Source organism: Channa argus, chromosome 9, assembly GCF_033026475.1.
Source record: "Channa argus isolate prfri chromosome 9, Channa argus male v1.0, whole genome shotgun sequence".
NCBI classification, from domain to species: domain Eukaryota; kingdom Metazoa; phylum Chordata; class Actinopteri; order Anabantiformes; family Channidae; genus Channa; species Channa argus.
In genome coordinates, this window is record NC_090205.1 from 6,900,962 (window position 1) to 6,918,097 (window position 17,136).

A 17,136-nucleotide genomic window follows, 5' to 3' on the forward strand; every position below is an offset into this window, starting at 1 on the left:
TGAAGCTGAGCTTCTGAGGCCACTCTAAGCAGCCTGTGCTTTAGCTACACACCTCCATATGCAGCAAAATGGGACACACTGTGTCCACAGGTAGAAGTACACAGACTCAGTACGGGAGTAAAAGTGCAAGTATTGGCCTGAAAATATTCCACTTCAACAAACATGTTCAAATCTTCAACTGAAGCACTAAGCAGATTATCTACATTTCACCTAAAATACTAAATGTAAAGCTCTCTACTAAGGAAACAAGGTATTTTAAGCAATACTGATTCTGTTTTTGTTGTTGTTGTTCGTCCTTTCAGCTTATCCCTTGTGGACAGAGTAAATTATGGTAAAACATGAAAGTAGTTAATAAAAAATACTGGTCAATGATCCCTGTTGTTAAGTGGAGCTGATGTTAACCGCTTTATGTGCTGACTGTCAGAAGTTTTTCATTCTCCTCATCACCTCTTCGTTCCACCTCCATCAGCCTCTGCCACCTCTTGTCTTCCGTTCCTCAGCTGGCAGCCATCACTCATTAATTGGTGAATATAAGAACTGTTAGTTTACCTTGTCCTTTGCCAGTGCGTCTTTAATGGTTCATGTTTGTTTGTCTCTCTCCTATGAGCGTCCTTTCCCTGATCACCAGCCTTTTTATAACTCCAATCCGTGAGTTAGTGCTTAATCGTGCTGTTGTTAGCTTAGCTTTTTAGTCGTGTATTAAAGTTGCTTCCTGCCTTCTGTGTTGAGCATTTTATGTTAGTTTGTGTTTGGTTTCCCTCCAAGCTCTGGTTTCAACTCCTGCATTTGAGTCCTTGTGTGTGTTGAGTGTTTATACTGTCAGGTGGTTAACCCATAATATACACAAGCATTTATTAGTTCATAATATATATTTTTCTTTTTTTTTTTTAAATCTACTCTAATACTATCAATGTTTTTAAAAGCATATCTGTGTCTGTTTGGAAATTTTAGGCATCATTTGCTGTGAAAATATCTAAACTTGGCAACATAAACTCAGACTACTTATCTGAACTTTAGAATATAATGATGACTATAAACTTTGTACCTGACTTATACTGTATGTGAAAATTCTTTGATGTCTGTCGTCCCTCACTCCTTGTTCCGTCACACAAACATGAACACACACACACACACACACACACACACACACAGTACCTGTTTTTCTGCACTGTTTATTTTTGTACCCAGTGATGACTAGAGACTGTGGGCAGATCAGGGGCAGCTGAAGCCAACAGGTGAAGGTGGAAGCAGAGTCCAGAGACGGAATTCAGACACATTACTCCTTGTTCAGCCACACAAACATGGACACACACACACAAACACACACTACCTGTTCATCTTCACTGTTTATGACCATCAGATCTGCTCCTTTATTTTGACAGTCACTTCTTCCATTTGTCCAAGAATCAGACCTACTGGAGAGAAGATAGCAGGACCAGCTGAACTTTATCCATCCTGCAGGACAAGTTCTCTCTGTAACATAAGACAACAGAAGTCAGTCAAGACAAACTCCATCTGTTGCCAGTGAAAGACAGTCTGAGACATCTAAGGTGTCATGTGCCTTGTCCCTCACTGTCCACACTCACTGCTCAAACTCTCAAGCTTGTCTCTGTCTTTAGTCATTTCAATGAGTCTGGCATCCAGCTGGTCCTTCTCTCTAGTCAGGGAGGACAGACTGGTCTTCAGCTGGTTTCTCTCTGCAGTCAGAGATGACAGTTCTTTCTCACTGTCCTGGAGAAGCTCGGTCATGTTGGCTTTGACAGTGGAGAGTTCTGCTGCTGCACCACGTTCTGAGTTATGATCTGAAATAAAGAATGAGTGTGTGAAACACATGTACCATTATTAGACTATTCAAACTGTTCGATTTGTCTATGACTACAATAAATTAATGCTCACAATTTAAGAACCATGGATGAAATATCAAAATCTTTTTCCTGTAGACCTGGTTCTTTTTTTCCGCATCAAACAAAATGATAGGCCTGTCAGCTGTAGAAACTCAGGCCAAAACCAACAATAACTAGTGTGATTGTGATTCATGGATGTAATGGTTAAAATATGTTGTTACAGTTGTTAAGTTCCTGTTTGTCTGGTGCTGAACAGCTGCATAGATTATTCCTGTTTAAGTCAGTATTGTAATTGTAAAAACAATAATAATCATTTTACATTTAAAAAGCAAAATTAAAATGTGAGATTTGGATGTTGACTAAGACTCACAGTGGACACCGAGGCTGATGAGTCCAACCAGCAGGAAAACACTGAGCAGCCCCAGACAGAGAACAGCAGCTCTATAAAACCTCCTCTCTGAGCTCCTGGGACCTGAACAGAGACAAGACCAGTGAACACAGTCAGTGATGTGACAGTAAGACAAGATGATCATGTATATTTAGACACAGCTCAGTCTGCCACCCTGTGTCCTACCAAACATACAGTCACTGATTCATTAGTAATAACAGATGATAACAGATTCATTCTTCACTCCGTGTGTCAGCATCAATTCTGATTGAACATTCTCACCTGTCTGATTTGTTGAAGATCTCGAATGAACAGACTTGTCATATTCAACGTTGACATATATTGACATATGTTGAGCTTCACAGGAAGTGACACGTTTTGATCATTATTTCTCTACCAAGCAACATTATTATTTACATTGATAACATTAATATTTATTAAATTACACTAAATCTATGAAAAACTGAAAACTGAAAAGATTTTTCTCTAAGCTTAACGTACATTATCTTTCTGTTTTCTGTAGAAATGCTTTGGTTTGGATGTTTTCTTTGGAGCATTATACGCATGTAAACCCAAATAAATTGACCTGATCGCATAAAGATACATTTGGAGTCACAACCAGTGTAGACAGCTATAAATGAGGCCTCTCTGTTTTGTAAAACACGGCATTGAACAATTATGTGCCCGGTACAACATCTTGCACTAGTTATATTCTGTATGTGGTGAGCGAGAGAGTGGTGTGAAAATGATGCTGTACAGAAATGAAAGAATGACACTTCCTAAAAATGCAGCAATTAAATGCACTAAGCAGTTCAAATATCCACTAAAAGTTTAAAAGATGGAGGAACCAGGTAAGTCTTTCCTTAGGGGATCCTGGCAAGACTTGCTCATATCCTTGTTTGTGTCCATGTCGCAACCACACACGATGACCCGGTCACTTTAAGCACAGTATCTGATTGTGCATGTTGAACACGTTCACTGCTTCTTCATCCCACAGGTCTCAAGTCCATCCAGCAGGTTCCTGTTGGCAGGCTGCATGGTCCATCAGCATAGCTGCATCCTGTCATTGGCAGCTCATCCCAGTCCCTCTCAACATCAGCTTGTTCATACTCAGCCATTAAAACTCACTGTTTTTTTAACTCTTCAACTTCCTGCTCAGCACCAGTCCTGCTTCCCCTCAAGTCTATGACTCCCGTCTGGTCTTCATGGTTCTCCCTCATTACTGTGACCGACCTAAAGCAGCTTTATTTACAGATTCAATATACGCTGTCTTCCACTTTCTCATCCTTTCACGCAGGCCTAGAACGTGCAGTGCTACGTCCCAGACAGCCTGGTTCACGGGAGACAGAGAGCAGCTCTCCAAAACGTTTCAAAGCATGTTTCTAATATGAAATACAAGGTATATTTATTGTCTTTAATGCACAAAATGTATATCTGTCACAGACAAGGAAAATGAATGTTTCAACTGCACAACTAGCATTTAGTTGGCAAACGGCAGTAAGAGCTCAAAACAGTCTAATGTCTGCACAGAGCAGGAAGTCCTGCTTTCATAAGGGCCCTTAATATTGGATGACATTACATTTTTATTGTGTCATGGTTCCAGGAGGGTTTAATTAATTAAGTCATAATTGCAGCGAGATAATTGAGAACTGTTTAAACATGCATTTATTTATTGATTTTGCAAAGGCCCTTTACTGTTGAAAATGACACTGGTTACTTTTAAAGATTTACTGCAGCATTTTACCACCGCTTGATCCAAGTGAAACTGCAGTGAAACTCCCTGGTTTGACTTACAGAGACATGCAGGGCCCAGACCACTGGTGCAACATCTTGTTTGAAAATAGCTATATACTGTATGTGGTGAGCGAGAGAGTGGTGTTAAAATGATGACTGTACAGAAATGAAAGAATGACACTTCCTAAAAATTCAGCAATTAAATGAACTAAACAGTTCAAATATCCACTAAAAGATTAAAAGATGATTTGCTGCAGCATTTTACCACCGCTTGATCAAAGTGAAACTGCAAACTGCCTGGATTGGTTTGACTTACAGAGACATGGGGGTCCCCACCAAAATTGGGGGTCTACTGTACAAGTAAATGTGGCTGTAATTTCAGTTTATCCAATTTTCACACATCTTCAATGTGCTTTAAATTGGGGGAGGGGCATAAAGACCTTGTGAAGTCGATTCATAAAGCAACTGAATATTGAATTAGCAGTTATCATATTACATGCTGGTGTAGGTTTTATATCATAGAGATATGATGAGCAGGATCAGCAAAAGTGGTGACATCTAGTGGCATGTTTGACACAGAAGACACCAGTTCATGTCCTGCTTTTTACTGTAAGTAAATCACGCAGCAGTTTTAAGCTGCTCCATTTGTATATAGATAGTAAAGCTACTGTAAACCCACCATTATCCTACTGTCACATACTGTGTTTGATACCGTGTTATATACTGTGAAAATTAATAACAGGACATGTATTGTGGCATAACAGTAGATGCCAGTATTTTATTTCACAGTAAAAGTCTTGACAGTGCTTCTTATGCCTGTAGCTCTTCATAAACCACATGGTTGATGGAAGCGTCAGTGTTTTTGACAGTCTGACAACTTTCAACAATGGCCCATAACATTAAAAATCCACAAATTACAGCAAAGCCCCAGTCCTGGAAAGAAAAAAGATCACATTTAACAATCATTTGTTCATTCATTGACAAAATAAAGAAACATAGAGAAACATAAAGAATTTGCATTTGCACAAAGCAAAACAAAATGGCTTCTGCTAACCAGCAGGTAAAATCTCATACCACAATTATTAGGTCATTTCGGTCAAGACGTCTTAGAGCTGCTGAAAACTTCACCTCCAAAAAAAAATTGTTTTGCTGTACACTGAAGACATTTACAAGATGAATAGATGAAGGCTCAGTATTTCAGGTATCATTTAATTGCATTCACATACACAAAGAACATAGACACATACACATGTTGTATCAGATGACCACAACATTAGGTGAGCAAAAGTATTCATCGTTGTGTTGCAAATTTAAGCCTGTTGACTAGGTGTGTTATTTCTGCTCCTAAAGCCTCCTTCAGATGGTGGATTGTGAGACCCTCGGTCCTGCTCTGTGGAGGTCGTTGGTTGCTTTTCTTCACAGCTCTGTCATCAGCAGTTGTGTTTGTTTTGTGTATGTTGTTGGGTACAACAGTGGGGGGGGTTTTCTCTTCTTCAGGACATTCCAAAGTCTGGTACTGGTTGCGCAATGTCATTGTTGTCCTTCTTTTCTCGGTTTCAAAATAGCTTGTTTTTCTGCCATAGACAGCTCTCACTTCTCCATAATGATTCGCTTTTTAACATCAAATACAGCATTAAAACTCAAGGCTAAATCCAAGAGAAATCATTTAGGCATGTTTTTGTTTTTCTCTAGTTCTCAGAACACTTTGGGGTAACAGGAAACACCTGTCAGTCACATGTTCCAATACTTTCACAGAAGATGATAGTCAGCTAGTTGTTGAGATTCCAATAGGCCTGTGTGTTGTGCGTTTTACATTATTGTTCGTCATAACTAATCACCACATATTCATTACTATTACATGGATATGATGTTATGTTCATTAACTAGCGTAATGTAAGATTAAATATTGTTAGTATGAGGAATTTCATTGGTGAATCATGAAGTCATTGTATAAGTACTGAATACAGTTTTCTGCATCATATATTTATTTATTATCAAACAGTGATGAATGTCTTCTTGTTAAAGATCATTGTAAGGTTGATATTTTCTATTTTATCAACTGTGTCATTTACTAAAGGTTTGAGATTTTTCGTTTGCTGCGTGTTTTTACTTACAAGTGAGTCTGTCCTGTAGGCGTCTTTGATGCGATCCTCGTTGTAGGTCAGGTTTTTTCTGCAAGGAAGTCCAGTGTGAGAGGAGTCCAAGTTTGTCTTCAGGCAAAAATACCAGTCTCCGTCAAACAGAACAGTGGACACCCAAATAGCGCTCACACTGACATATGTGAAAAAAAAATTCATAATGCAGCTACAAAAGTTGTTATTACAGTTAGTGCATCGACTCACAGGAAAACGCCAGCTGAAAAAACTGCTGCTTTGGTGGAAACGCTTCATGATGTTGGCGACCAAGGTGAGGATCAAAGGAGGGGCAGCCAGGTACAGTGCACCATTCAGATTTACACCTTGTCTGCATGAGCACACAAAGTCCATATCAAAAATGTACTGCAGGATGTAGAAGAGCATGATCAGCAAGAACGTGGTCACAGTGTTTGCTATTAGATTAAGAAGTCTTTGAGGAAAATCAGGGTGAGCCATTATGGCTGAAAAGAGTGTCAGAGTAAAACAATGCTTTAAGGTCAAGATGTTCTGCTGCAAAGCTGCTCCAGTTGTTTTATCGTCTTTTTCTTACTGCCAGAAGACTTTGTTCGAACAGGTGAATGGGTTTCTTTCTCCCCCGCCGGCTGAGTGAAAGGAAAAGCAGTTGTGTTGTCTGTTTAAATACGGGGCAGTGATCGGCGTGACATAGGGTAAACACAGAGCGCAAGCCGTGATCACTTTCATAATGATGGATGCTTTCACTTCACAGCAACAAAATTTTCCCATCCAAATTATATTGTGCAATGATATCCGACATCCTCATTTTCACTTTTGAAGGGCAACTTCACCAATTTTCCACTTGCTTACCATGGCTTTATTCCAGGGTGTCAATGTACATGAATGCGTTTAAACTTCCCTCTGACCTCTGTCATGATCCAACCCCTTGGTTTCACTTCCTGTCTCGGTCTTTTATTTTGTGTTCCCCTGTTTCCACATCCTGCCTAGTCTGTCCACCCACTTAACGTTCATCACCTCTCCTAATTGGTTACACCTGTTCCCCTGACGATGGGCCACAGTCCCCCTGCCAGACTTCAGCGAGCCTTCTGGACAGTCTCTGTGTTATTTGGATCCTGGTAATCTTTGTTTGTCTGCGATCACCTGCCTGAAGCCTGCTGCTAAATCACTTCCACCTATTACCGGTCTGCTAATCTGCTAAACCTGCCTGCTGCCTGTCTGTAACCCATCCCCCCGGACTCCACCTGGGTTCCTTCCCCCATGTACTCTGTATCGTAAGTCCTCTACTAGTTACTAATTCTGAATTCTGGACTATTGCACACTGGATTTAATGAGTTTTGGGATCTTGGAATAGGATAGCTTTGGATCTTGGGATTCTGTGTGGGACCTTGGACTGTGGACATTACTTTGGCACTGTGATAACCTGAATGTTTATCGTTACTTACCTGCTCTCCTGCAACAAACGCTCCCGTGCCCTGAGCTCCCCTACAGAATTTGGGCTACACTCGCCTGCTGCCTGCCTTTCATTCCTGGAAGGCCATTCTCCTTCTCCCCTCCGCTCACCTGGTCAGCCGTCATTTAACCTCCTTCCTGGTTTCCCCTTTTTTGTCTGGCTCCCGACTCTCTCACCTGCCCCTCCACCTATACTCGGTATTCTTCTGCGCCCGCTGTCTCCGGCTACAAGTAAGCCCCTTTCTGATTATCTGCATTTTTGCCCCCGAAGATAAATATTATAATCACCAATTATTATCAATAAACTGTCCTAACCTTCCCCTTGTGTTCTGTGCTTCTTGGTCCTAGTCCCAAATTCCATTAAACTCATTACAACTTTCCCAGTGGGGGAAATATTTGGATTCTTCCATCTGGAAAAATTCCTCCAGTTGGCATCACCTGGAGGAGTTTTTCATCATTAGGATTTCAGATGATGTCATATGGAGGAGTTATGTTTGTTGTTTTTATTTTTTCTGGGGAGGTGGCATTAACTAATTAATGGTAATAGACATAAATGATTTCTAAACTACTTCTGTAGCATCACATGGTGACAGTTAGAGTCTAACTAACAGCTCTGTCATTTGAAGAATAAAACAATTCTACAACCACTGAGAAGAGGTTCAGGGAGCTGGAAATGAGCTCAGGATGCACAAAACAAAGAGTCAAAAAATCCCTTAACAAGGGCAAAATAGAGTAAATGTATGTGATTCTCTTCGCACCTGATTTAATCCAAGTAAACACGGTGGCTGGTTGTAACCACACTGAGCTCTAGTGTCTGTAGCTGCCTCCTTCAGAAGGAGAACAGATCAATTCTATCAGATAAATTCATTCCTATGAACGTGTGAATCAGCTCTGCCCCGGTTCTCAGTGCAGTAACACAGAACTTGCGTAGCTCCGCTTTACATTTGCCCTCTGACGGCATGGAACCAAGATGGAGAGGGAGGCAACGCCAAGTGTGGTTCGATCGACTTTGACAACGTGTTCAATAAACCCATTTGAAGGCACATTTCACAATGAATTCAGTAGCTTTGTCTGAAAATAGACCATTAGTCCGGGGGTTTTCGCTTTAGCAGAGTGCACTACTGCGCATTGAATGTAGAACTCAGGCCAAACTCAGCACCACATGCCAAAGAGTACAACTACTGAGCTCACTGTGAGTACTGCTAATGTGTCAAAGAAGTAGTTAGTAGTTCAATATTTTCCTAAATCTGCCCTTGTTAAGTACCTAAGCTAAACCAAAAGCATGTATGTGTTTTCTGCCCAGACCGAGCGACATTGCCGTCCATAATATTCCATGATAATGACCTGCTGAGCCTACTATCATTGAATGACTCTCTAACTTGGTCGCTAAGTATAAAAAAACTGAAACGGAACAGGATTCTGTGCCGTCAGAATACAAATATTAAAACAGTGGAGGACATAACCAGCAGGAGGTGCACTTTGTAATTTAAGTTTTGTGGTTGTTTTTAATTTTCTCAGCAATCACACACATTTCTGAAACAACACAATACAGCGTCCTAACTGCCTAACACACAGCACATGTTGCTCTATTCAGAATAGCAATACTTAAACAATTTTGACTTTGAAAAACAATTTACATATTTAAAGTAAGGTTATTGTCTATGATTACATTAAAAATGTGATGTAGGAAACCATACATATGTGCCAGCTTGTACACTACATGTACTTCAGTAACGACTAAACCATTTGTCATTTAAACCTTTAATGCCCTATTGTCACAATCTAATTTCTCAATGTGGTGTTTATAAAAATCAATAAATCACTGTATCTAAGTGTTGTATTACCTCCATCTGGTCCCTTATTTGCAAACATCTGATAAAAAAAACTGTGGCCCAACATTTGGAGAAAAAAAAAATTATTTGCCAACAACTTATTTTCTCATTTGACCCAGCGTGTCTCTGAGCCAATGCATGAATCCTTTTTTTTCTGTTATTTCCTTAAGAGGAAAATCTGAAGCAGAAAGGTCCCACCACTCTTCTGAAACTATGTCATTGTCTTTCTCATCTTTTGTGTTATTCCTTGACAGCTCCTGATTTTTAATAGCTTGAAGGTAAGGCTCACACATGGCTTTCACTCTTTCTGCTGCCATATCTTTCAGCTCCTTTTTCATGTAACTTCTCATTTCTTCTCCCAGATGATTGTTGTAAACATTTCTGTAGTAAGGAAGGCACAAGTCTTTAGATGGGAACCAGGTTTTCCACACCTGCTTTCTAATGCAGATGTCCTCACAGAATTGTTGAATGCTCCAAAGTAATAAAAAAACACATATTATAGCAAATCCGAAGTCCTGCAAGAGGAAAATGTCATCTTTACTAGTTTGAACTGTTATTAATTGATACACAGAAAACACTAAAAGACATGAAAGACAACAATGAATCATCTTTATCATCGTATCATTCAGACTCTTGACTAATCACTATTAAAAACATGGAGATACTCTCAAAAAAGTTTCAATCGTATCTGTAAACAACAGTCAGGTGCCCATTTGAACACTGAAACGTCTTATTGCTACAATCAGTCCTCATTGAGACATATTAAGCAATGCAAACACTTTCACTTTTCACTATTGTTACTTACTGTTGTTACTTACGAGTGAGTCGATCTTATAAGCGTCTTTGATGCGTTGCTCATCATAAGTTAGATCTTTTTTGCAGGGAAGTCCAGTCTGATTCATGTTAAAGTTTGTCATCAAGCAAAAATACCAGTCTCCATCAAACAGAACAGTGGACACCCACACAGCACTCATACTGATGTACCTAAAAATAAAGTTGCAGGGAATAAACTTCAAACGTCGGCTACACAAATTCCAAGAAAACATTCTTGCTTGCCAGAAGGGCTTCATGATGCTGACAAAAGTCAGGATCAAAGGAGGAGCAGCGATGTACACTACACCATTGAGATGTAGACCGGGTCTGCACGAACATACAAAGTCCATGTCAAAAATGTACTGCAGGGTGTAGAAGAGGATAATCAGCAGGAACAGGTTTACAGCATTTTTTACTAGACTAAAAAGTTTTTGAGGTAAATCATGACTAAGGTGACTCATTTTCAGTGAAAACGCCTCGATTGTCAAATTCAAGATATTCTCTCCAGTTCCCGCAGCAGCCGAGTGCAAAGGTGTCCAACACGAGAAACAAACGGGAAACATTACATTTATACATCTGGACTACACAAGTCCCAGACAGTGGTGAACCACTGCATGATGTGCCAGCCTTCTTCATTTTCACAATGATGGTACTGTGCGCTTTCACTTCTCTGACGAGAATTTTCCCACTCGAGTTTTATTGTACGTGGTCACCACCGATAGCTTTCATTGGTTGTGAGAGAAGAGCATGCAGAGGACAGGGTTAGATGGAGGCACATGATTTGCTGTGGCGACCTCTGAAAGGGGAAAGAAGAAGAATGGCTTTCATTGGCATTAGCTAGGTAAGTTAGGGTAAAAAAGTACAAGAAGAAATAAAGCAATAAAATGATTTTGTTCGTATTTTACTATGTACAATACCAAATGGTACTGTAGCTGTTTTTACTGTTAGGAATATAGCAGGAATTAACTTTGCACGTTTTCTCAAGTTCCATTTTGAAGATGGAAACCAAAACAAAAACTGCTTATTATTTCACATGGTCATATGCTTGATCATTTATGGGATTCTACATATATATTACCACCTCTGTCACATGCAGATTTGAGAATGTCAGACTTTTTCAGCGGTCACACTGGCCTTTCAGGATTTATGCTTCCTGACAATGATGTAAATCTGGCCATTTACAGTCAAACCGAACTGGACTAAACACAAAGTTTGCCTCATGTACCTTTATGTTGCTAAGATAAATGAGCTGCTGTGACAACTTGTCAATATTGCTAGTGAGCATGAAGGCAACGCCTTAAAGGTAATATTTACTTATGGTGTTCTGTTTAACGTGCTGTGAGGCAGACCCGTGGTAAAACAGCACACCGTCCTTCTGAAGAAGTGCAGTACAAGGGTGTTTAGCTGCAGTCCGTGTTAGGAAGAACAGTACAGGTTGGATTTTTAGGAGGAATGGTATGACTGGACCTTTGACTTAAGCAACAGGATCAAATTGTTTGCTGTGTTCAAGGTTTCTTCAGCGATCATGGCTTCTATCGGCCAGATCATCTTCTACAGGTGTGGCCAGAAGGTTTAACTACGGTCTCTACTGGTGGTGATTAGTTTTATTCCTTTTTTTAAATCTAGGGAGCTACTGTGGTACAAACCTAAATAGTGCTTTTAAACAACAACTGAATGCAACTCTGAGTTACTTGTACCTTTCATTATACTTCAAAATTGCTACAAATATTGTACTTTTTTACTCCTGGGGGAGAGTTTGCTGAATATATGTGAATAAATTACTATTAAAACCGTCAGAAGACGACAGGCTGTAACGAATTGCCTGTAGAATTTACAGCAATTACCTGGCAACCATGTCGTGTAAAATTTGCACTTAATTACTATAAAAAGAACTACAGTATACACCCAGATATATATTACAGGGTTTTATTGTATTTAAAATTACAGCAGTATAACTATATTTAATTATAACCTAGTTTAGAACTTTATGCTGTATTCTATTAAATTACAGAAATTTTAAAAAAGGCCATTAAAGTCCACTTGGCTGAAGAGAAAAGAGACACAAATATTGTTTTCTTCTTATGCGCTTTTCAACCACTTTGCCATCTTGGAGCCAGTGGTCGCACTGGTTTCAATGAAAATCGTAAAAATCCCCACATTACATAAAAATCCAAGACAAACTAATCATTTGCACTTACAAAATAAAAAGTGGGCTGTCCAAGCTGAAGCCGGAAGTAGCTCTGCAATACAGTGGCAATGATCTGCCGTGGCGACGCTGAACTCACGGGATAAACCGAAAATACAAAAAAATAAAAAATAAATGATGTAGTTTTATCAACCTAAACACTTGTTGGATATTTCTCAACCAGCCCCAGGTTGGGTGGACAACAGCAGTGTCCTAAAATACCATTTAGTAATTATTATAAAATAATGATAAATAATGGGAAATTACAAATAAGACAATATTGTTCTCGCCTAACAAATGACTGTTGCTCCACTGCTTCGGTCATCAAATGCTTTTGTTCGTCATTCAAATTCAACCACCAATATCACCAGTATTCAGCTGTAATGTGCATCATCCACAGTCAAGATCCAACTTCCCTGTAATTGTACAATATGTTACAGTGGAGAAATGCTGTTAGCAACTGTCATAGTTTTGTTTTTGTTTTTACCCATAATGCATTGCAATATACAGTTAAACTTTGTAAAATGACAGAACAAGAAGTTATTGTAAAGTTTTCGGCAGAAATTACAGCAATTTGTTACAGCGCAGAGACACTGTGGAGCTGTGCAGATGTTGTGGCTCAGTGTGGGACGAAGGACTCAGAAACATTTGTGCTCATTACAGTGTCATATAAGATGCTGGTGTTGGAAGCAGCAGGTTGTTGACTCATATGTTGAGTCTGTTTTCTGGGCACAGAAAACATTGACTTGAAGTCAACAACACCCGTTCTTCAACTTGCTTTCTATGGCTTTAGTTTAGGGTTTAAATGTAAATGAATGCTTTAAAGCTTCCACCCTGACTTCCCTTTATTAAAACATGTCTCTGTTTCTGGTTGGAAAACTCCTCCAGATGTCATCACCCGGAGGAATATTTCATCATTAGGAGTTCAGATGATGTCATCTGGGGGAGGCTCTGGAAAAGCAGGTTGTCCATGATTACAAACTCCATATCGTGAGCAACACCATAGCATAATCTGAACTGAAGGTTCCTCCAAGTGATGTCATCTGGAGGTGTTTTTCAGCTAGAGGGAACTTCTGATGTTATTCATTTACACGTAAATTGTAACAGCAAAGATTAAGGTCAAACTCAAATTTCTTTAGCCAAGGACATTTCTTTGTTTCAGCACAAGCCCACAGATTTGTCTTTGTGACGTGTTGCAGGGGGGCAGTGACTCCAGGTTGGACACCAGGAGGCTAAATGTTGTATTACTATATGAAATAGTTAAATGAAGCACATCAACTAACTACAGCAGTAAATTGCTGCTGAACTATTGAGCCAAAGGTAATGTGATATAAGAAAATAGTTTGGTTTGGTTTGGAGTTTTAACTTTTGATGTTTATGGTACATTTAATAATAATATGATACTTTTAATATAATTTCATTCCATTTTATAGTAACTACTGTATGTATACACAAATATTTTAGACGCAAACACCGAGTCACTTTCACTTTCAGTGAAATGCTATCTCCTCTTGGTTGTCTGTGAAATTGATTTCAAAGTTAAATGGCTGTCTGTGCCCTGACACTGTTTGTGTTTGTCTTTGTGTGCAGCATGGTGACCCTCATCATCATATTCTCGACCCTCATCATCCTCATCTTAGCCTTGACTTTCTCAAGTAAGACCCGTGGTTCCCTGTGAGATCCTGTTATCATGAGTGATGGCTCTGCCAGGCCTGAGCTGATACATGGGTGTGTTCAGCACACGCTCTGTTTGTCTAAACCCAGTGTTTAAATCCATTTGGATGCGTTGTGTAGTTTAATGGTGATGTGTTAAAAGGAAAACAAAAGATGATCTTCTTCACCTATGAGAAGCGCAGGATTACACGAGGTAGTAGCTACTAGTTGTTGTTTTTGTTTTTAGAAACTGAGAGATTAAGTGTTCAATCAGGTTTTTTATGACATGAAAAGTAACCTTTTAGAGATTCTTCGTCACAGGTGTGTGTGTAGCTGGTATTTACACCCAGATGTCCTTCATATCCTGCAGATGTCTCCTTTTATCCTGTGCACACTTTGAACGTCCTGCAAAGAGAACAGCTGACAACACTGTTTCTCCATGTTGCATGAATCTAAACAGACCTTGTAGACAAAGCTCTGCAGTACTGTGTGTTAGAGCACTATGCAACTGAAGATATGATGCTGTTACTATAATACCTGTTACTTCTAATCATGCAGAAGCAAATACATTTCTCTAATTGGTTGGAAGTAAGAGCTTGTTAGAAACATTTGGAAGTGAACATCTCTCTCCTGCTGTCCGTGCTGGTGTGTGAGTCCAACATTGACAAGAGAAACATATCAATCTGCATAATGAGCACTTTTTAACTGAAGTAATGTTTTGAATGAATTTTCACTTAGTAGCACAGATACTTTTACATACTTCTACCACCACTGGGATTGGGTTATGTTGTATGTATATAAAAAAAGATATAGTACCAATAAACAAGCAGCATAAGCATATAGATCCTGTATGTGTTACTCAGCACCTGCAAATAACTTTCGTGCATTTTTGCATATAGTTAGTAAAGTAAGTTAATTTTTAACTTTGCTCCACATCTTCATCCAAATCTAAAACAGGGGCTGCAAATGAGCTTTGTGCTATATGTCCGTCTATCTATTCAATGTTTTAGTTACTTAATTGTAACAATGTTTCATTGATGTTCCTCATTCTGCTTCCGTGTCCTGATCCCACAGGATCCTCGTCCCAGGTGATGAGCAGCGACACAGCTCCCATCGCCAACCTCGGCCAGGATGAGCTTCTCAGCTGCTTCCTTCAAACATCAATGGCACAAGCCAGTTTGACACAGGCGTCAGTCACCTGGGAGAAGAAGGACCATGGAATAGTTTACCGATACACCAATGGAGCTCCGGATCTTGCAAACCAGATCGCACAGTTCAAAGGCAGAGCTGAAGTCTTCCCCTTGGGGATAATCACAGGAAATGCCTCTCTGCTGCTGAGGAATGTGGTTGGGGATGATGACGGCGTGTACACCTGCACCATCGGCTCGTCAAACGGGGGAGGGACGGTCAACATTAACCTCAGGACAGCAGGTAGGATGAGTGCGTTTGCTGTGAAAATAGTCCATCTCAGAACAACATTTATACTTAAAGCTTCTTTATTCAGTGTTTATTTTCAACTTTTGCTGTTTCAGCCTTTTCAGCCCCTAGGTTCACGTTCTCAAATGACACCCTGGACGCTAGAGCCAGCAGGTGGTTCCCTAAACCAAACGTGACATGGTCAGACAGAAATGAAAGGCTCTTGAAGGGAATAACAAGCTTAACACAAGACTCTGCAGGAATATTCAGTGTTGACAGCACACTGCAGTCAGCCAACAGCAGCACCACATACAACTGCAAGATCGAAAATTCCCTGGTGGCCGCTGTCTCTGAGGTCACTGTAACAGGTAAACTTCCTGATTCACGGGTGAACGGTCTGTACTCTACAAACAGCACAAGATCCTCTGTGCCACAAAGGTTACTTTAGCAAAGTCAGTGGAGTGTGGAGTTCAAACAACATGAGCATTTACAGATGGCTGCAAATGTTTGCATCATATTATTTTGAAATGTCAAAAACAGTAAAACATTTTTTTCATTATATCAGTCCAAACGCCCCCCCCCCAAGGAATTATTACAAAATTAACTTTAATTAATTAGGGATTACAGAACATTTGTATGAGCTGAATGTTGATTAAATATTATGTTGATGAAAAACAATCTTACTCGTTTTCGATATTTCCAAATAATTGCATGCAAAGCTTTGCACCCAACCTTACGGAAGTGCAACAGTAAATTAGCAGAGCACTTCAACTTAATGTAACTTAACTCAAAATGCACAAAATTCTCATTAGAAGTAATTGGAATTTGAAGCATAGGCTTTACAGCAAAAAGTAAACCTTTGTGTGTATCTCTTTTTTTTTTTTCAGACTTTGGTGTTTCGGGAAAAACATATTTCACCTTCAATGCTGCTTCATCCCTGCTGGCATCCACGTACCTCAGCATTATGACCAGTGTCCTCAGCATCTGCCATCTGACATAATTAGCTAACACACACACACACATACTGTAGAACCCTCCCATCATTTAGCGACAGGATTTTTCTGAAGTTGTCTCTCTCGCATGCAACTCTTCCTGCAACATTATTTATTACAGCGGGTGTTGTTACTGTGTAACAACATTTAACACTGGTGCATTTTCCAAGTCAACATTTACTTATTGTTTCCTACAGGATATGTCATGTCTGACTGTAAACAAAGACTCCCAGGTGATTTGTCCACAAATTCTTAGAACCCAGAGCCAATATTTTGATTGGTCTATTGTCAAAGCAGATAAACTTCTTTCTGTGGTGTTTGTGCAAATGTAGCAAAATAACCCGAACAAAGAAGAAAACATTAAATACCAGCAATTTATTGCATTGTATATTTACTTTTAAATAGAAAAATGCTATGACATCAAGAGATTGACAGAGTTTGTTAATATTTAATAAATTTGCGAATATTTCTAAAAAAAAATTTAATTTGTTGTTGTTGTGTTATTACAAATTAAATTTAAAAGACATCGAAATGTGATTTGAATTCTTTGGTAATGTAATAATATTAGTAGCTTTTAGAATTATTGCTGTGTGTGACTGTTAATACAAGCTATTAATTAATGAAACGAATGTAATTATTGTTTTCCTAAATATAATATAAAATGCAATGAATGCAGCATTAGACAACTGCCGTTATCATGTGTTTCCATATTCACATTA

General features: G+C 39.3%; 2 protein-coding genes across 4 annotated transcripts; one reads left to right on the top strand and one right to left on the bottom strand.

The window, feature by feature from the left end:
• Window positions 1-1,109: 1,109 nt before the first annotated feature.
• Window positions 1,110-2,570, bottom strand: LOC137132681 (C-type lectin domain family 4 member A-like). Its single transcript, XM_067515496.1, has 4 exons — window positions 2,515-2,570; window positions 2,215-2,316; window positions 1,587-1,802; window positions 1,110-1,473 (listed from the first exon to the last, which is right to left on the bottom strand). The coding sequence occupies exons 3-4, from the start codon at window positions 1,747-1,749 to the stop codon at window positions 1,277-1,279; spliced, it is 360 nt and encodes a 119-aa protein (XP_067371597.1). The 5' UTR covers window positions 1,750-1,802; window positions 2,215-2,316; window positions 2,515-2,570; the 3' UTR covers window positions 1,110-1,276.
• An 8,947-nt stretch (window positions 2,571-11,517) lies between these two features.
• vtcn1 (V-set domain containing T cell activation inhibitor 1) lies at window positions 11,518-16,843 on the top strand. 3 transcript variants are annotated; one of them, XM_067516863.1, is made up of 5 exons: window positions 11,518-11,765; window positions 13,947-14,011; window positions 15,084-15,440; window positions 15,542-15,793; window positions 16,313-16,843. In XM_067516863.1, exons 2-5 carry the CDS (start codon window positions 13,948-13,950, stop codon window positions 16,423-16,425), a joined length of 786 nt encoding a protein of 261 aa, XP_067372964.1. In that variant the 5' UTR covers window positions 11,518-11,765; window position 13,947; the 3' UTR covers window positions 16,426-16,843. The 3 variants fall into 3 exon arrangements, with proteins under 3 accessions (XP_067372964.1, XP_067372963.1, XP_067372965.1); XM_067516862.1 differs by having other exon boundaries at window positions 11,518-11,728; XM_067516864.1 differs by lacking the exon at window positions 11,518-11,765 and having other exon boundaries at window positions 13,948-14,084.
• Window positions 16,844-17,136: the final 293 nt, after the last annotated feature.

Bases quoted from the DNA above. Each gene is read 5' to 3' on its own strand.
- LOC137132681 (XM_067515496.1), bottom strand. From the start codon at position 1,749: ATGACCGAGCTTCTCCAGGACAGTGAGAAAGAACTGTCATCTCTGACT. The intron at 1,474-1,586 runs GTGAGTGTGGAC...CTTATGTTACAG, and splicing joins CAAGCTTGAGAGTTTGAGCA to AGAGAACTTGTCCTGCAGGA.
- vtcn1 (XM_067516862.1), top strand. From the start codon at position 11,697: ATGGCTTCTATCGGCCAGATCATCTTCTACAG. The intron at 11,729-13,946 runs GTGTGGCCAGAA...CTTTGTGTGCAG, and splicing joins GGCCAGATCATCTTCTACAG to CATGGTGACCCTCATCATCA. The intron at 15,794-16,312 runs GTAAACTTCCTG...TTTTTTTTTCAG, and splicing joins CTCTGAGGTCACTGTAACAG to ACTTTGGTGTTTCGGGAAAA.